The sequence below is a fragment of the Danio aesculapii genome, chromosome 12 (assembly GCF_903798145.1).
Source record: "Danio aesculapii chromosome 12, fDanAes4.1, whole genome shotgun sequence".
In the NCBI taxonomy this organism is placed as follows: Eukaryota; Metazoa; Chordata; class Actinopteri; order Cypriniformes; family Danionidae; genus Danio; species Danio aesculapii.
The window spans coordinates 48,028,411-48,050,375 of record NC_079446.1 but is presented as its reverse complement, the minus strand read 5'-3'; the positions used below and the strand labels follow the sequence as shown (position 1 = coordinate 48,050,375).

General features: G+C 35.2%; 1 protein-coding gene across 1 annotated transcript; it reads right to left on the bottom strand.

Moving 5' to 3' along the window:
• Positions 1-2,066: 2,066 nt before the first annotated feature.
• LOC130238690 (legumain-like) lies at positions 2,067-6,911 on the bottom strand. Its single transcript, XM_056469783.1, has 11 exons — positions 6,831-6,911; positions 6,385-6,470; positions 6,164-6,261; positions 4,594-4,675; positions 4,442-4,512; positions 4,042-4,117; positions 3,502-3,564; positions 3,169-3,235; positions 2,916-3,034; positions 2,731-2,817; positions 2,067-2,556 (listed from the first exon to the last, which is right to left on the bottom strand). Exons 2-11 carry the CDS (start codon positions 6,448-6,450, stop codon positions 2,494-2,496), a joined length of 792 nt encoding a protein of 263 aa, XP_056325758.1. The 5' UTR covers positions 6,451-6,470; positions 6,831-6,911; the 3' UTR covers positions 2,067-2,493.
• Between the last annotated feature and the right edge of the window lie 15,054 nt (positions 6,912-21,965).

Sequence of the window (21,965 nt, the reverse complement as noted above, 5' to 3'; positions counted from 1 at the left end):
ACGGCCGCTATAGTTATGAAGTGACGTGCCTCTGTTCAATACAGCACGAGCTGCAGTAGAAGGCTGTGCAGAGCGTGAGTCACCTGACATTAAGCGAGTGGCGCGAGCAGCCCAAAACATGGATATGTTTTTGTACAATGCACTGATATCGTTAATAGGAATGCAATGAATAGCCGATTTCACTATTAACACCGCTTTTATTCATTTAAGGCTTCTCAACAGAGATGTATAAAGTACTAGAGACCCAGACTTAAGTAAAAGTACAAGTACTCTATCAAAAAGTGACTTGAGTAGAAGTAAAAGTGCTCTTTAAGCACCATGCTTAAGTGGAAGTACTAAAGTATTCAACATTTTTTGTACTTAAGTATTGCAAGTAGTTTATTTCAAAATTTACTACTCAAGTACTGAAAGTACAAGTATTGTGTGATGTAGTTATTAAAGAAAGCAGTCTAAAGACATCATATTGTTTTGTTTATTGTAAATATCTTTTTTGGGGGCACGTGATTAAGCAGAATGAAAAGAAACATGGCTTACGATACTGTTTTTCTCTCGCGCTTGAACCACAGATCTGACAGATTATAACAGCTTTAACACACACCTTTCAAAGTTGTGCGTCACAAAAACACTCCGTAATCCACTCAGAACGCTATCGAAACCCATTTTCGGAGCGCAAATTATTGGTTGTAAACTATGGAATAATTTTTGTGCCAATAAGAATGAACGTAACTTTATAAAACTGAACGTAACTTTCCAAGAAATGATCAAAAATATGCCACTGCAAAAGAAGAAAAACACAATGAAAACAAAAAAATGAACTCAGTCGCACGAATTTAACATGCTCTTCAAATATGCTTCATTCTTTGTTAATGATTTTCAAAGAATCGTTTTCGCGAATCATGGATTTTGAATGCGTTGCCACAGTTTTCGCTTACGCTTCGTAGTTTTTCGTTTGCTGTTTTGGCACAAACTTCTCGTGGGGGCGGGCTTAACAGCGATCTACACTGATTGGCTAATGAGCTTTTGATGGACAGTTGCTCTCTGACCTGGAAGCACAGACGGTGACGTCAGTGGCGCGCATATCGGAAAGTTGTTGCGGTGCAACAGTTCTGGCTTTTTTTAAACACTTTTATTGTTTAAATGTTGTGTTTAGAAACGTTATACATTTTTGGTTTATTGTGTAAAAATGTTTAATGTATATCAAGATACAGTGTATAACAGTTAGATGTCAATATAATATAATGCCTTGCTGTAGAATATAAAGACCAGTTTGATACCTGCACTACAATGACACGTCCTTACATTTTATAAGTATAACTGTATAAAACAGCAATCTAACTAAAATTAAAACAATTAAACAGAGACATACACATGTACAATTCATTCATTCATTTTCCTTTGGCTTAGTCCCTTATTTTTCAGAGGTTGCCACAGTGGAATGATCCACCAAATTAACCAGCATATGTTTTACACTGCAGATACACTTCCAGCTGCAACCCAGTACTGAGAAACACCCATACACTCTCATTCACACACACACACACACACACACACACACACACACACACACACACACACACACACACACCCTACGGCCAATTCAGCTTACCCAAGTCCCCTATAGTGCATGTGTTTGGACTGTGGGGGAAACCGGAGCATCCGGAGGAAAACCACGCCAGCACGGGGAGAACATGCAAACTCCACTCCAATGCCAACTGCCCCAGCCGGGACTTGAACCAATGACCTTCTTGCTGTGAGGCCACAGTGCTAACCACTGAGCCACCGTGCAGCATAATACAATTGGAATTTGATTTTCATCAATTACATTTTTCTTTTATAAAACATATTTCTAGAAGAAATAAACACTTGCTTTGAAATATTACTTAGTCACAGGTTCCAACATATTTGTGATAATAAAATGTTTCTTAAGCATCAATTCAGCATATTAGAAATATTTCTAGGTTGATGCACCCATGAAGGCACAGCTGTTGGATACTCTACATGCTCTATAATAAGACATTGTAAAAATGATGACCATGTATAATAAATAAAGCACAAAACCACAGCAGTTTCCCTTATTCCCAGTTTTATTAATTTTTTTGGTTGTAAGTAGTTCACACACACAGTCCCAATAAGTCCTTTTAGATCAAAAAAGAAGAAAGAAACCCAGTCCTAACTAAATAATAAAAATGGTCAGATTTCATAGTTCATTAGCTACAGTTACGTAAAATGACTGAATCACATACAATTTGAAATCAATATGATGTTTTGAAATAAAAAAATACCTTTAGCAAGAACACATCAATTTAGTCTAAAGCATTTCTTTCAGTTAAAAGCCATTTTAAAATCTCACTAAGCACAAACTGTCAGCAGTAAGCGTATATAATGTTGCACTCGATTCAGTTCTAATCATTAATGCAGAGGTTTGAAAGAAGAAAAGAAAAAGCCATCAGATTATGCTGATCATTTTCATCAGTGCTTCAGGAAGAAGTCTTCTCAAGCGCAGTCTGAACAGCCTCCCACTCGCAGAAAGTCACCAATCCGAAGTTGAGGAATTTCCTAAAAAAGAGAGAAAGAAAGAAAAATCAACAGCAGCTTAGAAACCGTTTATGGATATTTGACATGCTTGTTCGTGTTTAGTTGTGAAAGATTCTAATAATGAAACTAATCAAATATTCATTGAAAGTTTTAGAAAGAGAAGATCTATTCTCATAAAGTGTTGGACTTTCATACCTGATCTCCAAACGCGCTGGGACAGGATTCACCTTTGCTTTTTATGTAGTTAAAGAGCTTACTGAATGTAGCTTTTTTAAGATCAGCCTGTAAAAGTTCAGACAAATAAGCATGCTTTCACACGAAAGATCTAGATATTAGGACTTGGCAAATGCAGTTAAAGCTCATTGATGACAAACTCCTACCGTAGAAATGAACGTCAACCAAGCAGCTGAGAATTGATCAGAGAGGTAAATGCCCCTGTCAGTGTCGTTCTGAACACTTTTGTTCTGGTTATTTGAGTCACATGATGCCACTGCATAGACTGGAGAGGACATATACACATTAGATTTTTCCTTTGTTTTTTCAATGCCTTATCATTTAATTCATTGATTAATTTTATTAAATTTTCATGAAATAAATTAAGCACCATTTTTTAAAAAAAAAGTGCAATCTCACCACTGATGTTATCATAAAGGCCTGTGAACACTGATTTAGAGTTATCGCTATCCATGAAGATCGCCATCTGCAAAAAATACAGAGGTTAATAGTGTTTTCTATATCATTACAGAAAATATTAGCCCCTATTTGAAAGCTTTGTGAATGTTAAAAGCGAGATTATACACCAGGCCTGAATTAGCTTTCAGATTACAGGCTGGAATTTATTCTGTGATGTGGAAGAGGCCAGGACTGACAGCAAATAATCAGTTTCATTTGTCATTTAACAAAGAATAACTGTACAAATGGTGCTAAGAATATTCAATCTTCAGTCAAGATTCACTGAATACGTACCTTTGAGTATTTCTTATTCTCAGACATAGTGTTTATTGTTGTTGTGAACTGATGTGCAGTAAGCTGTTTTAAAAATACAGAATTAATCATCAAGTAGTCCAATTAAACACAATCCCAATATCATTTTTATCCCTTTAAATTACACACTTAATACTAAAACACATAACAAGAGGAAAAGCAGTGTCACTAAAAGCAATCATTAAAAGCCAAAGCACAACAAGAGAAACATTTCTAGTCGTAGTGTGTCCCACATCAAGAGAGTGAGGGTAACCTTTGTAGTTTACCATGGAAATATTTACAGTTGCTTTTTCAGAATGATAATGCCCTAATGTGCAGTCACAACAATCAAAAACCTCAGTCTGTGTTTATATATATATAGCTGTATGAGATCATATGTTCATATAATTATTAATCACCTGTTTCTAAATGGTCTGTCTCTAAAGTGAGGGGGACGTATCCCCCCATCCCCCCCAGTTGCTACGCCCCTGTGTGTATATATATATATGTGTGATCTTTTGAAACTTTGCTTTTTATACTTACAGAGTCCTCAGGAAATTTAAAGTTGCCATTATTTCCCGCTCCTGACATGTAGATGAGTATGTTGTCATTACTTCCACTGCATTAAATGAAAATAACGGTGCTTTATTTTAGCTACAAAATCATGTTAGCTACAAGCAGGAATAACAAGACCAAGAACAGAAGCAGTAGGTCTGTCACAATTATTTAACTGCACATTAGATCAGCAAATTATCATTTCAGACAAATCAGTTTCAAATCTTCATGTAGAATTTCTATAACATTTGACAGCTGATAGTGCTGTCAACTGCTGAATTATTAACGAGTTAACTGTAAAACAAACAAACAAACTCAAAGATTGACCCCTAAAAAACTGCACAAAAGTAAAATAAACTTAAACACTGAATCATCAACAAACACGAACCTTCTTATGATTTTCCCCCCAGCACTGTCATCCCCTCGAAGAATGGCGAGAAAATTCTTCGAATTCACCTTCTGTAAGATAATAATTATGCTCAGATCCCCAATCAAAACATGAAAGGATGTTTCACATTAATGAAAAGAAAAAAAAGTTACTTTTCCAGTGTAGTCATGTGGCACTGATTTGTGCACGTTTGTTTGATCAACAACACTGCGAATGCTTCCAGGAAAGGGATTGCTGCAGACAGAGAAGAAGAAGAAAGAGTTAAACACAATTAGCACCATCCATCACACCTTTCCTGTAATGATGTTAATGTTTATTTTGCTTTTGTCCTAATTTTTCTCTTTTAAAAATGTTGACGTTTATAACACTTCTGTTCAATTACAAAAAAAAGTAAACACCAATACAAGACTGTTTCTAAATAAAATGGCTGTGATGGGAAACTTGAAATCAAGTAGTGTCTGAGACCGATCAAACACACGTAATGCAATTCATGTAATATTTACCAAGTATAATACACACCAACCCTCACCAAAGAAACAGGCAGTGTGTTACAGTATACTTGCAACTCCCACTGAAGTCTTGGTAACTATGGCAAAGTCAAGATTTACAGCCCTAAAGAATGTGAGTTCGCTTCAATCTCCTACAACAGCCACAGAAAGACAGAGAGAGACACACATGCTCCCTACAAAACAAGATTGGCCGTTGAGTGTGTGTGAATGACAGAGTGTATTAGTGTTTCCCAGCATTGGGGGTTCACGAGTCCGTCTACTCTCAGTGCTGTGTTCTGACTGGAAGGGCACCCGCTGCATAAAAATGCCAGAGTAGATGGCTGAGTAAAAGGTCACATTCTCAAAAGTGTAAATGCTTTTTTTACCATGCAAATGTACCAGGAGTCAAACAAAAAAGATTTTGTGTCATTGGTCAGAACCACCTTCAATAGGTGTGGTCTCTGAAAAAGTGAACGACTATTACTCCTTTTTGTATATTAGTGGATGAAATTACACCATTAACACCATTTTCCATCTGGTTCGATTAATCACTTATGCTTTATAATAAGGCTCTCTCTCTTCTCTCCTTAACCAATGATCTTTTTTCTTGTTGATGAGTTCATAAATCTTTGTTTGTGTTTGAAGCTCTGAACTGAAGCTTCCCTCCAAATGCAATGGCTTATGGGTAGGCCCACACGGAATCTGCGCGCGCAGAATTACGCATATTTCCGCAGAATTACGTAGATTTTTAGCCCATCATTAATTCTGTTTATTTACTTGAGTAAATGTGTGTAAATCTATATTTATTCAGTTTTTTTATTAATTACAGTAAAATTATTGAAAATGTTCACCTGATTTATGTACAATGCAGTTTGTACAGTAATATTTTCTGACTTTTAGTAGAGATATTATAAGAGAGACTTGCTTTGTTTACCAAATAAAGTGAATCTAATTGGATTTGATTAAATTAAAGTTAAAATAATATTATTTTTATTTCAGATATTAAGGTTTTAGTTATGATAATCCCGAAATAATTCCGCAGAAATCCGCAGATTTTTACCAAAATTCTCCCCAGAAATAGCAAAAAACGTCCGCAGATTCCGTCTGGCCCTACTTATGGGCAACATTAGCTCTTATTATATTTAGAATGGATAGATTGGACATTGGGACACAATATAAGATCAAGCTTCACTTTGAAACACATAAGAGTCAAAAGCTGCAGGACAAAACTCACTTGGAATTTTCAGAGATGTTGTCATACATCATCACCACAATCTGCTCATCAGGAATTCCTTGTTTCTTAAATAATTGATATGTACAGCACACATTGGCCTAACACAGACACAGACAAACACAAAACATTTTAGTCATGTTTAATTACAGCCATAAACAAATTTTTATCCAGCAAATACATAAGAATTTTTTTGATAATAACAAAGAAAAAGAAGCACAAACCTGGTGTCTGTAATTGTCCCAGCTCTGTGAGCCAGCAACAAGGAGAACCCAAGTTTTTTCAGACATTTCTTGAGGCTTTTCAAAGTCTAGGGTATTTAAAATAAATGCAATATATAACAATAATAACTGTTGTTGTTATATTATTAATATTAATATTTAAATCTGCACTGATGTTGTTCTGATGGGTTTAATCATCTAAACATGCTTTTGCAAATTCTTGCACATTGTGTCTTAAGAAACAAAAAAGAATATGCACAAGCAGGTTAAAAAGCTCAAGAATTAATCTCTAAAGTGTTGAAATACCAATCCCTAATCAGCAACTATTAAAAAGACCAGTGGTTTACCTTGTTAAACAGCAATAACTATTAAAACAACAGACACTAGATTTTCATACAAAATGATTGTTGATTCAGATTATTCATACAGTGGACTGGATCATACAGTACCTGTGTGAAGTCTCAGCTGTTCTTCTGTGTCTCTCTAGGTGTTTGGTTGACTTTAATCTGACCGTGTCTGTCTTTATATAGGATGTCTGTCAGTTTGATCTGAGACACATGGGCGGAGATATTGGTGTGCTTTTCCATTTAATATTACGCAATATTTCCATGTAAGTTGTAAAAAAAAAAAATCGCCAAAGATTAAATAAGTAACATGCAATAAGCTTTTGAGCACAGAGCAAAATTAACTAAGGATATAATTAAACATTTTTAAAAAATGTATAAAAAGAAAGACAAATGACCTTACTTTTGATGCAGACCAGATGAGTTGTAATTAATGTACATATTAATGTAATATTAATCTAAGTTTTGTTTTTGCTTTTTCCACAATGTTTTTTTTATTAAATAAATAGTTTTTTCATCACTTTAAACATCTTTCGTAGGTCCTTTATCTTTTCCCTTGCGCTATTTGTGCAGCACATTCATCAATTACTGTACATGTTCTTCAGATCTGACTTTGGTTGTTTAGACTCTTAAAATAAAAACTTTGCAGATCTAATAAATTCAGTGGACACAAGAAAACTACTTTACATTTATTTACATTTACACTTACACACAAGTAATCAAAAGAGAAATAATCCTTTTCACCAGAAAAAAACCCCCACATTTACACGTTAACTTTTTTGGAGAAATGATTAGATCCTTCAGATAAGCCAAGGTACATTTTCAACTGTCCAAAAAAATAATGCAGAGATAGTCAGCACAAAACAGACATCATGAATTCATTAATATAACTCAAGCTGTTTGATTATACAAAATCACAGCTTTTACATGTTTTCTCTTTACTTTTTGTGACTTTTTGTCAAAACTATTTGTCCTAATCTTTAAGCTAATCATTCAGACAATAAAATAAACAAGAATATTGTTGAATTACTACACCGTTTTAAATACACAGCATTTGCGTTTGTTCTTATACATTTTAAAACATTTGACATTCATTCAGCTGCTTCTCATGGCTTCATTAAAGGTAATTTCTTTATAAAAAAGGTTATGAAAATATGTGTGAATGTTTAAAAACCTTTTTGTTAATCAACTTGAAGTTTAGTAGGCAAACATTTTCACCTTTAAAATAAAAATAGCCAATTTGACGTTTCAGCTAATGTTTTAACCGTAACTAGATTGTATTCTATTGCTGAAAATGGCTTAATCATCCATAAACCAACAAAGAAAAATTCCTTCCACACATTCATAACGAATGAATCACTCTTTTTTAAAGATTGTTTTTATTTTATGATGATTTCTTAAGAAACTGAGAGGTTAGGCAAGGAAAGTTTATTTATATAGCACACAATTTCATACACAATGACAATTCAAAGTTACATAATAAACAGGAATGAAAGAGACAAGCTGCTTGCCCTTCCCTTGGTAAGCTCAACAAACCAGCTTACTTACGGTGCGTGATCAGAGTCTGAAAAAGCCGTGCACGTGCGCGCAGATGCAAAATGACAAGAAAAATAAAGATTGACTGAATCAAAAAGGAGTTAAAATTGTGCGATGAACAGAACTAATATAGATTGTGCCTATATCAAAGTAACGAAAGTAACAAGACCGATTATTAAATGTAAAGAGTAGAAAATAAAGATGTTTGTGCAAAAATGTAATGAGTAAAACTAACTGTAAACTTGAGCTAATGCTACAGTAGCATTGCATGCATTTCCAGTGTAAACTCAAAACACCAGTGAAGAAGCTCAACACAGAGGAACATTGATACCCCACTGCCCCCTACATTAAATTCATGGCTCTGATTGTCAAGATTTTATAGTAGTTGGCCATATTTTCATTCCACTTAATCATTGTTTCAGAACACACGATCATTGTGATATCATCTAATGTTTTAACAGTAACTAAACTGTATTTTATTGATGGCAATTGCTCAATCATCCATAAAGCAATGAAAAAAGTCCTGTCATGCACACGTTCATAATGAATCAATAACTCTTTCTGAATGTATTATGTGTTTCTTAAGAAGCTGAGAAAGTATGAGAAACTGCTAAACCTGTCGGTGTCAGAGCTGTAGTTACACTAGTAACATTTGGATGAAAACATTAATCTTTCAAAACCTGACCTCTTACTGGGATGCATATTCCGCCGTGTGTATAATTACTGCTCAAACATCCCCAGGTTTAACAGTTTCACATACTTTCTCAGTTTCTTAAGAAATCACCAAAGACACCAGATAATATCAGCTTGGTCCCTAATTTATTAGCGGTCACCACAGAGAAATAAGATTTTGACACAAAGGAATTCTAGCACAAACATATAATAAGTTCAGAAAGAGTTATTGATTCATTATGAACGTGTGCGTGACAGGATTTTCTTTCATTGCTTTATGGATGATTGAGCAATTGTTATCAATTAAATACAGTCTAGTGACTGTTAAAACGTTAGATGAATGTGTGTGCCATTTTTATAATATCTCTTGCATATATAGCATATTTTATATATGTGAAATCCCAATATGAACCTTTTAAACAAGAATAAAGCTTTTGTCACAGTTTTGTGAAACTGCTGTAATTACACATGGCGGCATATGCATCCCAGTATGAGATCAGGTTTTGAAAGATTAATGTATTGATCTAAATTTTACAAGTGCGATTAGTTTACTGTAAAACTGGAAAATGTGCCTCTAGTAAAACAGCAGCAAAGTAATGCCTTTTACAGTTTTTTACAATGGCTATGACAGTTTTTTCAATACATTTAACAAGTTTTCTAAACTCTTACCGCACCAACACACCTAAAACACACCTAAAACACACAATTGGCAAAACGGTTAATTTCATGCTCAAAGCACTAAACTAAACCCCAAAACTAATGTTCAAAATACAGTAATAAACTCACACAATACACCATGTCTAACAAAACACTGCAAACATGTTTCAAAATCAAATCATTATTCAAAACACGAACACATGTTCTCTTCCAACAGGAACATTTAGTCAATCAGAATACACTGACAAAAAAACACCATCATCAGCTGAGATTACAGACACTGCATTATTTTACACATGTATCAGGTCTCTTATATTTGAAGCCTCTCTACCTTTTAGTTTTGTTGGGTTTAGTAAATGCATGCATATTGTTTCTTATGCTGCAGAAATTCAATACAAAAAAAATGAATGACCATCTCAGAGGAGCTTTATAAAATGTACAGTTTATGTAAAACAATAAAAATACAGACGCAGAAATGCTGCAGTACAGACTTTATTTGCAAAAGAACATTACAGCAAGATATACACACATAAAAAGCATCGCAATTATAAAAAATAAAACAAAAAACAAAGTAATCTGCATTTGACTCATGTTCTCATCCACATCAGACCTGATATCTTCTCTGGCCCGGCACTGTCACTGTGGCCCTTTGACCTATTATGTTTCTCCCACGGCGACGCCTTTTCCCCAAGTTGAAGCCAGCCTCGTCAACATAGATCATTTCATGTAGGACTTGATTGACCTCCAACTCCATGACTCTCTGAAAGTAATTAGACACAGTGTTTGTAAATGCTGAACTGCACTGTAAATCTACTGTATGTAGTAATGAACTCCAGGTTTATAAAGTAGTTTACTGCGAAACACACTGTGTATAGTACAGTAATGACTGTATTGCATAACCTTACCTGGACGTATTGGTGACGGAGTTCTTTGATGCGCTCACTGTTCCTTTCAGAAACCTATAATGAGTCCTCTTTTAGAACATTTGATCATGTGATTGGAAAAAACCTCAACACATGAGTGTGTTTTCTAGATGGAAATCAGCTGTGATTTATGTATTTACATAACTGCAATAAACTGTTTCTCATTGACAATGGAACAAAATACAGGCAATATATTTGTGTTTTAATTCACAATATGAACAGCTGTTCACTTTGACTTTAGCCTAGGCAAACATTTTCAGCTTTAAAATAAAAATTGACATTTAATGTGAAGTTTAATATTAAACTAATTTCGAGAGGAGCATGTGCTCATGATTGACCCGGCTGGTCCACATTATCTAATCATGATCCTCCAGTAAAAGGATCCCAAGTCACTATATATATCCTCATTTCCTCTCTACAACTATCTTCGTCTGGAAGAAACCCCCCTCCTCCCCTTCTTCCACCTTTATCAAGAATGGGCGGCACGGTGGCCCAGTGACTAGCACTGTTGCCTCACAGCAAGTATACCAATGACGTTGGGTCTTCACTGAGCCATCTGGTGTTTCTGTGCGGAGTTTGCATGTTCTCCCCGTGTCCGCGTGGGTTTCCCCCGGGTTCCCCGGTTTCCTCCCACCATCCAAATGTGCTCTATATTATAGATAAAATAAGCCTAATCTTTTTCTAATGTCTTACTCTCAGGAAGTTCACCTTGGCCTCAGCAGCGAGGGAGTTTCAGATCGACCTGAGCTCAGTCTCCCCTCGCCCTGTGAAAGGAGGGAGCCCTTGGCTCGAGGATCCCTTGAGCTTAGGGCTCTCTCCCGGGACAGAACGTCAAACAAGCTATGTATAAATCGTGAGCTAAGTGTGAACTCTTGAACTAACAATTTAACAGGAACTAAACTGTATTTTATTAGTGAAAACAGCTTAATCATCCATAAACCAATGAAGAAAACAAATTCCTGAACACACGTTCATAAGGAATCACTCGTTCTGAACTTTTTTATGCTTGGGTTAGAATTCGTTTTGTGTCAGGATCTTATCTTTTTTCTTTGCCGATTTCTTAAGAAACAGACAAATAATGTTGTTACAACCGTCTTTCAAGTGGGGTTTTGTTCGGAGGTGTGTGAGGAATGTGTGAGGTGTGTGTGTGTGTGTGTGTGTGTGTGTGTGTGTGTGACCTGTTGAAAAGTGTAGTTTTTTATTTGGAAATGGAAAGCAAATCACTACCAGTTAGACTTTTGAGTTTCAGGTAGAGTTGTGTTTAGGGTTTTGAAAAAAGTGTTTTATGCATTAAAATCTGAGTTCAAGGCTGAGTAACAGCTTCTGGTTTTAAAGATTTGGGGTATAGTTTAGCATTTTGAGTGAGAGGTTTCAGAAATTGTGTGACATGAAAAGATTTTGTGTGTAAGCACTTGGGAGAAACTGTAAAACATTAATCTTTCAAAACATGCCCTCATTCATTAATTACAGTTAAACCATTGTTTATATTATTCACACAGTTCTGTCTGAGATTATAGTACTGTATGGGTTTTGATCATTTGCCGCTTGCTTCTGAAAAAATAAATAATTTGGGGTATTGTTAAATCATGATGCCAATAATTGGTTATTTTATGCGAGGAAATGAACACGGTGAGAACATGCAAACTCCACACAGAAATGAGGTAAATGTAAACTGTTGAACCGTGAGTTAAATGTGAAAACGTATTAAACTCCAAGATGATCAAAAAAAAGGTTTCCAAGTGTTTATTTTCATAACTCTTCCCGAGGCCCTCAGACTATGCAGAGTCACTGATTCGATTCAAGACCAACGACGAGATGATCCCAAGGTTTCCATATCCTGGACCAGGCCATATCCTGAGCAGCTACTGTGATGGTCATGGAAGAGTGGAGAACATGAGACTGATTCCTGTGACGCTCCAGAGACAGACGAGTCTTCGCTGAGGCCAGCTTCCAGCCTCCGCCACTGAGACTGCAGCTCTGCACAAGACGTTTGGCCAGCGGAGAAATTAAAATGGTCGTGCCCAACTGAGCCTGGTTTCTCTCAAGTTTTTTTTTTCTTCACTTTCGTCAATTAGTGAAGTTTTTTTTTCCCTCTCCGCTGTTGCCACTGGCTTGCATGGTTCGGGATCTGTAGAGCTGCGCATCGTTGGATTTGCTCTTCAATATTTGGACTCTCAGTAGTGATTATTAAACCACACTGAACTGAGCTCAACTGAATTTAAACACTACAAACTGAACTACACTGTTCCTATTTACTGTGACCTTTTATGTGAAGCTGCTTTGACACAATCTACATTGTAAAAGCGCTATACAAATAAGGTGAATTGAATTGAATTGAATTGAATAACCTGTTCTATAAAATTATTTCCTTTAATGACGCCGTGAGAGTCAGCTTAATAAATGGCAAATGTAATAAATGAATAAGATGAAAAGCAAATGATGTGTATTTAAAACACTGCATTAAGTTCTTTACATGAAAGATGGATTGTTAGTAATTCAACAATATTCTGGTTTATTTTATGGTCTGAATGATTGATTATCTGAAGATTGACAAAGAGTTACTCACAAAAAGTAAAGAGAAATATGTAAAAGCAGTGATTCTGAATCAAAGATTTTGGATAAATTAATACATTCATGGTGGCTGTTTCAGAATCAGAATCAGAATCAGAATCAGTTTTATTGCCAAGTGTGCTTCACACACACAAGGAATTTGTTTTGGCTACAGAAGCTTCCAGTGTACATAAAGTGACAACACAAAAAATAAAAAAATTAAACAAAAAATGATGAACATTAAACAGATGCGGTTAGTCAAGAAACCTGGATGTTGAGTTGTTTGTACAGATTGTCATAAATATACAGATTATAAGGTGCTGTGTACAAGTGCGAATGTAGAAGGTATTGCATTGTATATTGATATAAGGTGCTGTGTACAAGTGCGAATGTAGAAGGTATTGCATTGTATATTGATATAAGGTGCTGTGTACAAGTGCGTATGAGAAAGTATTGCACATATTTATTGCACAGTAGGGGAATATTTAACTGTTCATAAGGTAGACAGCCTGAGGAAAGAAACTTTTCCTGTGTCTGGCTGTTTTTGTGCTTGGTGCTCTGAAGCGCCGACCAGACGGTAACAGATCGAACAGGTAGTGTGCTGGGTGTGAGACGTCCAGAGTGATTTTGCGAGCCCTTTTACTCACTCTGGAAGAGTACAGTTCTTGAAGTGTAGGAAGGGTTGTGCCAGTGATTCGTTTAGCAGTCCGGACTATTCGCTGTAGTCTACGGAGGTCGGTTTTGGCAGCTGAGCCGAACCAGACGGTGATTGAAGTGCAGAGGATGGATTGGATGACAGTTGAGTAGAACTGTACGAGCAGCTCCTGTGGCAGGTTGAACTTCCTCAGCTGACGAAGGAAGTACAGTCTCTGCTGGGCTTTCTTCACAATAGAGTCTATATGAGTGTCCCACTTCAGATCCTGGGAGATGGTGGTGCCCAGGAACCTGAATGACTCTACTGCTGCCACAATGCTGTTCATGATGGTGAGTGGGGGGAGTGCAGGGGGGTTTCTCCTAAAGTCCACTATCATCTCCACTGTTTTGAGCATGTTCAGCTCCAGGTTGTTGTATCTGGACCATAACGCCAGCCGCTCCACCTCTTGTCTGTATGCAGACTCGTCACCGTTCTGGATGAGGCCGATAACAGTAGTGTCGTCTACAAACTTAATGAGTTTGATGGAGGGGTCTTTTGCAGTGCAGTCGTTGGTGTACATGGAGAAGAGCAGTGGAGAAAGAACACATCCCTGGGGGGCACCAGTGCTGATGGTGCGGCTGTGTGATGTGATTTTGCCCATTCTGACTAGCTGCTGTCTATCTGTCAGAAAGCTGGTGATCCATTGACAGACAGAGCTAGGAATTTCATGCTAGTTTCATGCGGACTGTCTCTACGTGTTTTTCTTGACAGTTGAAAATGTACTTTGCCTTATCTGAAGGATTTCTAATAGTTTCTCAAGAAACACTACCCACATAAACTAGACCGAAAATATGTGTATGTGCTTTTTCTGACCAAAAAAAAAAAAACCTGTCAGTGAGCTTCATGACTACTGAGCTTTTCTCTTTTGATTATTTGTCTGTAATCGTAAATATAAATGTTTTTTTATTGGTTTTGTGCAATTTTCACAAGCAATCAGTACATTTTCAAAACGTTTAGTACTGATATCCCAACAGATCATCAAAAGTGCACGTCTTTCAAACATTTCAGTATATTTTCAGTTGTGTTAATACAATACACAATCACAAAATCACCACACAAAGAATATTCACAGTAACTGCCTTTCATAACGCTATCACTATTAAACTTTTGATTAGCATTTCTTATCATTCTCTTTAATACATTTGTCTGTCATTTAATTCAGCTGATCTTACAGTTTTTTTTACAGACGCTATACACATTTCTCAATACCTAGGTCACTTTTGCAAATCTCTTCACACAATGAGCACAACAGAAGTCTATGTGGGCTAAACTGAGGATCAATTCTCATTGTTTTGGCACAAAATGCATTCAATGAGTACATCTCTCAAATTTCATCAACTCTTTTCTCACTCAGACACAACAATTGACATAAATCTGTGCACTTGCAGGATATTTTGCATGTGATTACATACTGTTTTCAGAACTGTTAAACTTCTGTTTAAAACAACAACATAATGCAAAACTGAATAAGAGCAAAATTCAACAGCAATATTTGATTGAAACTTATTATTTTTTATTGAAACATATTTCAAATCTAAAAATGCAGTTTAATCAGCCAGATCAGCATTACTGTTGTATCTGTATCAGTGGATGTGTGTATGCAAATTCTTGTATTTTGGAATTATTACAAATAAATAAACAACATTAAATATTGATGAATTCTGCATCATGTCTGACTCATTCCAGTAACATATACTGCAGTTATAAACAGACATGTGTGCTTGTTTTACACAAGAAAACACTGTGTAATGCTACATGTTGTTAGTGTTTTTGGCTCATTGTTTTATGGGTGACAAAGTGTGTCTGTCGGCTGTCAACCTTTGCTAGTGTTCTAGAAGAATGAGTTTATTTGAGACCTGAATAAAGTGTTTTGGTAGTTGTCGTGCATTTTGAATGTGAAATGAACTGCTGTGCCAAGCTGAAAGTCGGTTAGGAGAATTGTGTGAAGAGTTTTGACCAAAGTATTGAGAAATGAGTCCAAGCGTCTGTAAAAACTGTAATGTTTAAGCAATAATTCATTTATTATGTTCATAGACTTATTATGTTTCACCTTGTCTGACTGTTATCTGATCATTTGCAAGTTACAAATTGCTGCAGGAACTTTCAGAAATACCAATTACAATTATTTTCACTCGATGATCACGATTAGATAAGTATAAGTAACTTGCAAAGGAAACTTTAAATGATATTACTTGTAAATTATATTAATGTATTATAAATAAATGTTATGCTTTTTTTTTTTTTGCTTTTACAATATTTTGCTTGCATATTTAAATGACTCAATGTTTTCCCATAAAGAAATCTGAAAATGGAAAAATATGCAAATAACAGATATATGTCATACAGTTCATATGTTCACCAAGTTCATATTTAGATTTATAAAATATGTCATACGTACAAAATATTTTAAAACACAGCAAACATGGCTTTATATATATATATATATATAATTTGAGGGTTGATAAGTCAGAATTATTCACGCCCCTTTGAATTTTTTTTCCCTTTTTTAAATATTTCCCAAATGATGTTTAACAGAGCACAGAAATTTTCACAGTATGTCTGATAATATTTTTTTCTTCTGGAGAAAGTCTTATTTGTTTTATTTTGGCTACAATAAAAGCAGTTTTTAATTTTTAAACACCATTTTAAGGTCAACATTATTAGCCCTTTTAAGCTAATTTTTTTCGATAATCTACAGAACAAACCATCCTTATACAATAACTTGCCTAATTACCCGAACCTGCCTAGTTAACCTAATTAACCTAGTTAAGCCTTTAAATGTCACTTTAAGCTGTTCAGAAGTGTCTTGAACAATATCTAGTCTAATATTATTTACTGTCATCATGGCAAAGATGAAATAAATCAGTTATTAGAAATTAATTATTAAAGCTATTATGTTTAGAAATGTGTTGAAGAAATCTCCTCTCCATGAAACAGAAATTGGGGAAAAAATAAACAGGGGGGCTAATAATTCAGGGGTGCTAATAATTCTTCAACTGTGAATTTGCTATATGTAGACTTAGCTTTGACATTGCTATTTTATATTTTCATTATACAGGCCACTGGAAAACTTCACAACAACGAAAGCAATAATTAACAGAAAAAAGGTGAACTATTGTTAATCTCATATGAACAACTATTTTAATACATTAACACATTTCATAAATGACTTATTAAAGAAATTTGTAAAATAATTAAAAGAATGTCATCAACTGTGAATAGTTTCAGCTGACTTTGTCACAATTTTTTCGGCATGTTAGGAAGTTGCTGCGGGCCTTGGTGAAGATAAAAAAAGAGAAAATAGAAAGTGTATTTATATATAGATAGACATGATCCGCTGCGCGCTGCCAATCAGCCGGAATGAAAAACAAACGTCTGCGCGCTGCTTCTGCTCTCTATGTGCACTGCACACGCGCTGCTTCAGCTCAAGAGCGAGAGTGGTGTGAAACAGGTTTAATGCAGGGAATAGACCGGTATGATCTTAAATCTTTATTCAAGTTGTGATAAGAGCATTAAGTTAAGTGCTCGCTGACTATCAGTTGCTGCACGGTTGCCTACAATGACGCACATTCTTCCCGCGCCTGTTTATTACCGACCCACACCACAAATGACACGTGAACAATTAATCCACCCGCTACATCAAATATTAGCGGTTCACCTGCTGCTTTGCAGTATATGTGTACATATACATGCCTATTTGTATATCTATTGGTGATTCCAGTACAAATAAACAGACATAGAGCGGCCGGGGTGCAGTATCGCTGTCGCTTCACTGCAAGGTTGCTGGATCGAGTCCCGGCTGGGTCAGTTGGCATTTCTGTGTGGAGTTTGCATGTTCTCTCCGTGTTGGCGTGGGTTTCCTCCGGGTGCTCTGGTTTCCCCCACAGAGCAAACACAAATGATTCTTTGATTAAACATTAAGATCAGCTGAATTAAATGACAGACAATTGTATTGAAGTGAATAAGAGATGCAAATCAAAAGTTTGATAGTGATATGAAAGAGAGTTTCACTTATTTTGTGTAGTGAAGAGGATATTTTGTGATTGTGTATTGTCTTAAAACAACTGAAAATATAATGAAATGTTTGAAAGAAGTGCACTTTTGATGATCTGTTGGGATATCAGAGTTTTTAAAATGTACCGATTGCTTGTGAAAATTGAGCCAAACCAATAAAAAACAAAACTGTACAGTAACATCGCTTAAATATAATGTTACAGTTGAGGTCTGAATTATTAGCCCCCTGAATTATTAGCCCCCTGAAATATTAGCCCCCCTGTTTATTTTTTCCCCAATTTCTGTTTAACGGAGAAAATATGTTTTTTAGCAGATTTCTAGTTTTAATAACTCATTTCTAATAACGGATTTATTTTCTCTTTGCCATGATGACAGTAAATATTATAGTACTAGATATTTTTTCAAGACTCTTCTATACAGCTTAAAGTGACCTTTAAAGGCGTAACTAGGTTAATTAGGTTAACTAGGCAGGTTAGAGTAATTAGGCAAGTTATTGTATAATGATGGTTTGTTCTGCAGACAGTCGAGAAAAAAACATAGCTTAAAGGGGCTAATAATATTGTCCCTAAAATGGTTTTTAAAAAATTCAAAACTGCTTTTATTCTAGCCAAAATAAAACAAATAAGACTTTTTCTAGATAAAAAATATTATCAGACATACTGTGAAAATTTCCTTGCTCTGTTAAAAATCATTTGGGAAATATTTAAAAAAGAAAAAATTTCAAAAGGGGGCTAATAATTCTGACTTTAATTGTCTAGAACGTTATATAGCATTTATTTTTGTGTGTGTGTGTGTGTGTGTGTGTGTGCGTGTGTGTGTGCGTGTGTGTGTGTGTGTGCATGTGTACACATTTTTGTGTAAGCAGTGAACTGTTGAAATGAGATTATGTACTCAGAACTAAAAGTTCCCTGCTTTGTTTTTTTAATCATTTCTGATGTGACTTCACTAAAGCAGCTCACACAAATGACATTCATTGTGAAAACTAAATGTCAAAATCAAAAGCTATTTGTTTTAATTATGCACATTAGTGCATTTTGAACAATACCTAAAACATATATTTTCTATAATTTGAAAGGTTTTTATCTACTGCATAACTTTGCTGTTAATATGACAGACAAAATCTATTTTTCACTACAAATAATGCGTTTTATGTATGTAAAGTTTTCATTTCTCAGTGCTTTTTACAATCAAATATTTCCATTTCAGTTTTATATGCTTGTCAAATTTTAATCCAGCTGAATATAAATTATTGAATCATTTTGTTCATCTTTACATGTCCACAGATACAGATCCTTTAGAACTTCTTTCTGAAATTTACCATTAATTTCAATTGGCATCCCTCAGTAAAAGTGTAGTACATTTTCCAAGCTCTTACTTTAACACCAATCTAATCAGACATGCAGCATATAGATGAATACATTATTCTTTCAAAAGAGGATCTCATACTGGGATGCATATTGCGCTGTGTGTAACTACAGCTCTGACACCCACAGGTTTAGCAGTTTCACATATTTTCTCAGTTTCTTAAGATATCTACAAAGAAACAAGATAAGATCAGCCTAGTCGCTAATTTATCAGGGGTCTTCACAGCAGAATGAACTACAAAAGATAAGATCTTGACACGCAGGAAGTCTAGCATAAACATATAGGTTCCCAAAGAGTGATTCATTCGTTGTGAACGTGTGCATGACATGATACCCGCCTCGGTTATGGATGATTGAGCAGTTTTCATCAATGCAATAAAGTCTAGTTACTAGTTAATGTCAAATTGGCGGTTTTTATTTTAAATGTAAAATTGTTTGCCTATTAAATTCCAAGGTGATCAACAAAAAAGGTTTTCAAATATGTACATCTATTTTCATATTAAATCATTTCCTTTAATGAAGCCATGAGAGGCAGTTTAATAAATGGCAAATGCATTTAAATGAATAGGATCAAAAGCAATAGAAGAACTAGGAATTAATATTTCAGAAGAAACTTGGGATAAACATTCAGATACATTCGCACTTGTACACAGCACCTTATAACCTGTATATTTATAACAATTTGTACATACAACTCAACATCCAGGTTTCTTGACTAATCGCATCTGTTTAATGTTTATCATTTTTATTTTATTTTTATTTTTTTCATATTTATTTTGGGTTGTCACTTGTCACTTTATGTACACTGGAAGCTTCTATAGCCAAAACAAATTCCTTGTGTGTGTGAAGCACACTTGGCAATAAAACTGATTCTGATTCTGATAAAGCAGTTGAAATTATAAACAAGACTTCACCATGTGATTAATCTGATTCAGATGAAAATTCTTTACCGTATTCACTACAGCAAAACCAAACTGGCTAGAATATACCCCAATATAGATGAAACAAGCGATCGTTGCAACTCATGCAAGGCAGACCTAACCCATATGTTTTGGTCATGTGATAAGCTGAGACGATTTTGGTCTTCAATATTTGAGATTTTAAACTCTGCCTTCAATTTAAGAATTCAACCTAATCCGGTAATGGCTTTGTTTGGAGTACCAAATGAGGACATGCATATAGCCAAAAGAAATAGAAAACACCTTCGCCTTTGCAACGTTAATAGCCAGAAGAAGAATTCTTATAGAGTGGAAATCACCAATGCCACCTAAACGGTCACTTTGGCTTATAGTGATGTAATGCTATTTTTGAAAAATGTAATATTTTCTCAGAGGATCAACCAAAACATTTTTCAAAACATGGGACCCTTTAATAATTCATATTGAGACTAATGTACTCCTCCAACACCCCTGCCCTCTACCCCCGTACGTTTTTTTTTAAATTAAAAAAATAAATAAAAAATTAAGATTATTTTATTATTTTTTATTTTAATCCATTTCTTTTTCTTAATAATTTTTATTATGTTCATTTGTTTCTGTGTAGTTAAAAATAATAATAATAATAATAAATACCTTTGATATACCATTGAATACCTGTAATGTTTTGTACTTTTTGTCAAAAACACAATAAAAAAAATAAAATAATAAAAAAAAGATCAAAAGCAAGTGGTGTGTATTTATAACAATGCAAAATGCAAAGCAACCAAAAAGTATTGACAGTTTGCTTAGCATAGACTCCTGTTTGGCTGATTGTGTGAACAGTTGAGAACTTGTAGCTTCAATACTGCACAATACTTGTTAGCGGTTAAACAAAAAACAACCGTGATGAATGAATGGAGGCTGTTTCATGCATTTTTTCTTGACAGTTGCATTTCACAGATAAAAATATGTACTTTGGCTTATCTTAAGGATTTCCAGTAATTTCTGAAGAAACAGCCCACACAAACACTCAACATATGTGAACGTGCTTTATCTGATGAAACTAGAAATCACTGACAATGACCTGTCAACGTCAATGATTTAATTTGCCCAATTAAAATGTTTGATCAAAAACTTTATATTCAACCCGATCTCATCAATCTGCGTACAAATAACACGACTTTACACTTTCCATCTGCGTGCAATGCTTACGCCAAAATCCATTTTTGCGTGCATATGATACGCCAATTCTCCCCATTCGCTTCTGTTGAGAACAGATGCGTACAAATACCACGCACCAACTCTACGGCGATGACGTCATGAACAAGACGCTCGGTTCCAACGCACAGTTCACCTGATGAGGGTCCATATTGCAGCAAGTAAGTCTTTTTTCTCCTTCTTGTAAAGAAATCACGGCGTTAGCCGTATTATTTTGATAGATTTAATGTTTCTGCATCACGTCACATGGAGTCGTGTGTTAGAAACGGCAGATTGTGCGTTCAAAGTTGTTATTCAAGTGGTCGTTCGGTTAGCACAGCTGGTAGCCTAGCATTCACAGCCTGTTGCCATTGGTGATACAAAATGTATCTGTTTTTATTATGTTGTGACATAACTGGACGTTTTTAAACATCAGAGATGACGGCAGATCTACAAATTAAATTATAGTTGTGCATTTTGAACTTTAATATGACTCTCACACAAAGTTTCCGGTTGTTATTCGCTAATATACATACATACATACATACATACATACATACATACATACATACATACATACATACATAAACGTTATAAATTGTAATCAACGCTTGCGTAAGTCGGTTGGTCGATGTAAGTCGCTTTAAACATGTAACGTTAACCTTAATAATATTTTTTGGCAAAAGGATTCGTTTTGTTTGCTGAACGGGATTCAA